Genomic DNA, 5,764 nt, shown 5'->3' with positions numbered 1-5,764 from the left:
GAGGTAACGCAATTCTTGACGTCATCAACACGTGATTTATCCCTGCACTGTAATTGGGCGAGCTAGTTCCGGTAATCTTCACCCGTACGCATGGTAACCAAAATAAACACTCAACGAGACCACTTTTATCTAGGCTATTTTGTTACGTCAGTATTGTCATTTAACCATAAACGTCTCGTATTTCATAAATAATATTAATGTATTTTTTGGTACTTTGTTTCTTGAATAATAACAAATATGTGAATTGATAATGACAGTACAAAATTTGCTCTAGTTATTCTAGGGAAGCTATTCTCAAAACAATAAACCAATTCCAATTGTATTTTTACGACCTGTTTATTTTTCTGTCATGCAAAAAAAAACTTACAATCTTGCACAATCAAAATGTTGGCTCTTGAGCTGTATGAAATATTTCTCAATTGAACGTGAATACAAAAGAGGAATCTGTGTAACCACACAACTGTACAAAATGCAGTCCTGGATGGCTCCCACACAAGTTAACTGTGAGCATGGGTTGTTTTAGAGTTGTCTTTACTTAGGAGCGTCAATACCACACAACCTCCTACAAAACAAGAACGACACAAAGCAAATAATGTTAATGCCAGATAACAACTTAAACAAGTTTTGGCTCCCAAGGTATTTTCTCTGCTCACACTACATGTTTTTAAATCTTACCGTGCTTCTGCAAAGCTTGGATCAACAAAAATGCAAACAGCGTTATCTCGATCCAAAATATGTTGTTTTACAATCTGCATTTCTTCCTCAGCTTTTCTTTTCTCCTTATCGTGATCAGCTGAACAAAGGACAAAAAGACAATAATGAAGAATTTGATGCACTATGATAATATTCCTAAACCATAGAGGAACTGTTGTAAATGACAGCAGTCATATTCAACCAATGTCTATGAACTGTGTTGATATCTGGCCAGTCACGATTCTAATAGCATTTTGAATACAACGTCAAACACAATTCTCTACATACCTTTGAATTGCTTATTGGCTTCAATGACCTCTTTCTTCTTCTTCTCTACACTTTCCTAAAAAACAGTTGTAAAAATATATTTAAATATAAATACATTGTATGCTCCGAATGCTTTTTTGTGCATTCAAATTTGCATTAAATTTTCAAAAGACAGACTTTTTTTTGTGTGCAGATGTACCTAACAAAATGGCGTGTACCATTTAAATGAAACGCAGCAAAAAAAAAAAAGGGCTAACGATAATGTACGTTGTCCCTACCTTCCCTTTGACGCATGCCACCAAACTTTTTTGATGCCCCTGCTCTGCATTTACAGAGGCTGCTTTGCGATGCTTCAGCACGTCCACCCTGTTCAGGATGGAAGTCAAGTTCGTGTTCAGCTCCTTGATTTGTGTTTTTAGCAAGGAGATGACTTTGTCGCCCCTCTTGGATTCAGCAATGCGCTCCACCGTGCGGGTTTTTAAATGGCTCAGTTGCAGCTCCTGGCGTATAGTCTGAAGGACCATCAAGGCCATTATGGTGAAACTGACTACGGTTAAAAAAACCGGTAACTTCATATTTTGTTTTAAATCACGCAGCTCGTTGGTGTCAGCCGATTCACCGAAGCACTTGCTCACGTGGGCGTGTCATCACACCTTCTTCCTCATCGCGCAAGTGACGCACCTACACACACATCTTTTTTTTTTTTTTTTTTTTTTTTTTTACAATAGAGTACTTACTGTATGCAGCCATGTAAGTCTAATGGTCAAATGTGATTGGTAAATTCAAAATAAATTCGCCACTTGTCTGCTTTTGAAGGAGTTGATATGCCACCAATCAGATGATGTCCAGTTAACCCTCACTGCCACCAAAATGAAATCACCTGCACAGACCTACAACAGAAAAAAAAAATCAAAACCTCCGTTCTAACATCCATTGCAAGAACTAACCCTAGCTCTCAACATTTTTTTTTTTTGCGTTGTTATTTACTGAGCTGACCTGAGTGAACCATTTTTTCACATCCAGTAAAACGACTTCTGACACTTTTGACACACTTATGGCACTCCTAAAATTGGCAGTGACATAAAGCTTCTTGCATAACTGTATGTGAGCCATATACAAAGAAATAACAGTATAGCAATACTTGAAATGAAATAGAAAAAAGGAAGTCTGCACTGATTTTTGGGACACCTGCACCTCATGTTTTGAGTTTTTGAATTCATATATATATATATAAGGTGTACAGTAGCCAGGTAAAGGGCGTGTTTTACGTCACACCTGGGCGTGTTTACGGCAGACCTCAACAGCTCGCTTTTGAAATTCACTATCAGGTGCTCCGTCGTGGCGTTTTATTTAAGTTTAAGTCAGGAGATTTTTTGCCAAATTTGATCAACCAGAACCCCAGACTTGTGCTGAGGGGAAGCGCGCATGGAAGTTAACTAAGCGGTGTTATGCCTTCAATTCAATTTTTTTTTTTTTTACCACACTTGACGAAAAGCCCCGAGGCTGAATATACGGGATGAAGTTTCAACTGTTGATGCCTCTGACCATTGCGTTGACCGTAGTCCTTGTGGTTGTCATTAAAACCCGCAAACAAGAACACGACAAAGCGGACAAACAAAACAAATTCGAGAGCATGAAACTGCGGGTTACCAACGACGTGGTGGCAGAGTATCAAACGCAAAAGATCTCCATGGAGAACCGCATCGACAACGGTCGAAAGGAGGAGAAAAATTTGCAGACTGACGCTGAGTCGTATGAACAGAGAGTGGTGAAAATGAACAAAGAGGTGGAAGCGTGCCAAGGAGCTGTGGTAAGCAACAATTATTGACTATTATTATTATAGTCGACATGATAATTGGTCTACTTCAAACAAGCCGCATTGCCCTCGGGTGTAGGAAATTGTTCACCAAGCTTTATTGAGCTAAACCACATCCGGTATTTAAATAAATATCTGCGTGTAAAAACGACATTAAATTGGAGCTTGAGTTAAAAAATAAAAATAAAAAATTTCAGCTGGACCTTAAAAAACATCACAACATCAACATAATGCACAGATTTGAGAAATTGTGTGCTATGCTGTACTTAAACTTAGAGCAAACCTGCCTGGCTGTACAAATTTGGTCTTGGAGTAAAAGTTTGGCCTGTTGACGATTTTTGTTCTTGATCTTCCCAACAATAATGCATGTGTGAAATTTTGTGGCGCGTACATGGGTGTGTTGCACTGCAACAGTTTTACATTGTGTGAATTATGTTGCTAACTTCCTCTTTCCGTTGCTGCAGGTATCATTGAAAAATGGGGTGGCTGATCTGGAAAGAGAACTCCAAAATCTGCGTGGTAAATATTGTCGTGACGGATTGTCCCCTATGAACACCTTCAAGCACAAGGAGAACTTGACAAATATGGCGCTGATACAATGTCTGATTTCAGGCATTCAGCAACACTTATTGTTTGCTTCAAATTCCTTGTGTGACGTGCAGGTGAGACGAGTAAAGAGAAAACCTCGTGGCTTGCCAAACTGGAATCACTGAAAAAGGAACTACAGATGCCGAGTGCAGTCTGCCCCTTTTTGAAGAAAGGAGTCGATTCCGCAAGGTATGCATTGTTGACATGCTACGCTGATTTTGAATCGTATTACTTCTGTCTTTAAAGGGGAAGTAAACCCCAAAATGTTCTTTGTAATATGTTCTGTGCAGCCCAACTAGTCGAAACACAATGTTCTGATTAATGTTTCATTTGTGGAATATGAATTAAACAGGCAAAATTCACCTGTTTTTATCCATCTCAAGGGGCAGCCATTTTGCCACTTCTCAGGTCACAACCAATCACAGCCCACCAGTTTTCTGAAGCTGAGCCGTGATTGGTTGTGACCTGGCAACTGTGATGTCATTTTCAGTCGACAGCAAGTGGCAAAATGGCCGCCCCCTGAGACAGATAAATAAGGATGAATTTCACTGCTTAATTCATAATCCACAAACATAATATTAATCAGAATACTATGTTTGGACAAGTGGTGGCACATACAACATATTATTCTAAATATTTTTTGGGGCGTTGACTTCACCTTTAAATTACAGAAGGGTCTGATAACTTTTTTTTTCCTCCTGCAGCAAATTATGTGACAGTGAGACAGAAAAAGTAGAGGCACCTAAGGCAGAGGCTGCCAAACCAGACGCACCAAAGGCAGAGATCCCCAAACCAGACGCACCAAAGGCAGAGATCCCCAAACCAGACCCACCAAAGGCAGAGATCCCCAAACCAGACGCACCAAAGGCAGAAGCTCCTAAAATAGAAGCAAAGGGTTGAAGCAACTTGCGCGTCAGTCCATAGGCCTGACTGTGACACAGAGGGAACGTCTAACGTTAAAACTCTATTATTTTTCTTCAAATGTTGTACCGCTACTGGACTTGCCAGATTGGATATCACTTTCCACTTTCAACATATTATTTATTTTTGTTGAATAAATAAAAATATCTCTCAACGTCTGCCTCGATTGGATACCAAAATCTTTGCAGTGTTCTGTATACGGCGATTGATGCAAACTTTAGTTGATGATCTGGCTGGTTAAAGTATCTTCACAGCCTCTGTAACTGGTAGCAGGTGTTTGCTTTTTCGCATGTAATGAATCCTCTGTGTATTGTGTTGTATTTGTTGTGGTCTCGGAGTACTTGGAAAAAGGAACACTGCATGCATCGAATACATTGTAAGAAGATATGACCAGGAACTAAAGATTCACTGTCCAACAGTAATGCAGTATAGCAATTTTATTCTACAGTGTGCGGAACAACCCATGATGTCCTACTTTTTACGAGTGGACAAGTGTTAATGAAAAGACAGAAAAAAAAAAAGCCAACCAATCAGAAAACGTTTCTTGCATTTGGCCCTACCAGGAAGGATTTAATGTTATTTAAACTTCTTAAACATTTTATAAAAATGGGGTCAAAAAATATTTGACAAAAAATGATAAATATATTATAAATATCAATATTTTCCAAATATTTATACAAAAAAAAGAGAAAAAAAAGTTTAAAAATATGACAGATCACAGAGAGTTTTCGAAATGTACAAAACCAGACGAAATAATGTTTTTTACTTCACACAGCTTTTTGTTCTTTAACCTTTTGGTCATGTTTGACTTTGCCCTCTGTGCACTCATCACATCTGTTTGGGTGAGTTTATTAAAAAGTTGCCCCAGGCACACAATGAGCCAATCAGAGTTGTCATTCTGCCCCAATAGGCCCACAAGGTCAACGCAGTCGTGGAGACTGAAACGGTGGCAGTTGTTGTAAAGGAGCTCGACCGGGTTAGTTGAATTGATTTGGAAAACAAAGGCTGCTGATCACAAAAAGTATTTTGTCTTAAAAGTTTTATTTTAATCCATTTGCGTCCATTCAGCTTCAGTCTTACCTTTTAACAGATACGTTCTCTTGCATTCTAATTTTTCATTAAAGAAAATATATATAATAAATAATATAATAATAATATAAAAAATATATAATACAAAATCTTAATTTTAATATTACTCATAGATGTAATGGTAATATAAAACAATTTAAATAGCTCTTGCAACATTTTAGATAACATTTCAAGTAAAATTTCTGAAAATCAAATTACAATACAAAGGTTATAGTTGAAAAAACAACAACTTTGAAATGATTTTTTTTTTTTTCAAATTGTTTCTTTTTAATGTGATTGTAAAATAAAATTAAACCGTACCAAGCAGAAAATCAAATTACAATACAAAGGTTATAGTTGAAAAAACAACAACTTTGAAATGATTTTTTTTTTTTTCAAATTGTTTCTTTT

General features: G+C 37.5%; 1 protein-coding gene across 1 annotated transcript; it reads left to right on the top strand.

The window, feature by feature from the left end:
* Window positions 1–2,251: 2,251 nt before the first annotated feature.
* si:ch73-347e22.8 (immunoglobulin-binding protein Sbi) lies at window positions 2,252–4,444 on the top strand. Its single transcript, XM_037274614.1, has 4 exons — window positions 2,252–2,770; window positions 3,241–3,295; window positions 3,439–3,553; window positions 4,069–4,444. The coding sequence occupies exons 1-4, from the start codon at window positions 2,477–2,479 to the stop codon at window positions 4,262–4,264; spliced, it is 660 nt and encodes a 219-aa protein (XP_037130509.1). The 5' UTR covers window positions 2,252–2,476; the 3' UTR covers window positions 4,265–4,444.
* Window positions 4,445–5,764: the final 1,320 nt, after the last annotated feature.

This window comes from Syngnathus acus, chromosome 16 (assembly GCF_901709675.1).
Source record: "Syngnathus acus chromosome 16, fSynAcu1.2, whole genome shotgun sequence".
Taxonomy (NCBI): domain Eukaryota; kingdom Metazoa; phylum Chordata; class Actinopteri; order Syngnathiformes; family Syngnathidae; genus Syngnathus; species Syngnathus acus.
This window is presented reverse-complemented; position numbering and strand designations above follow the sequence as displayed.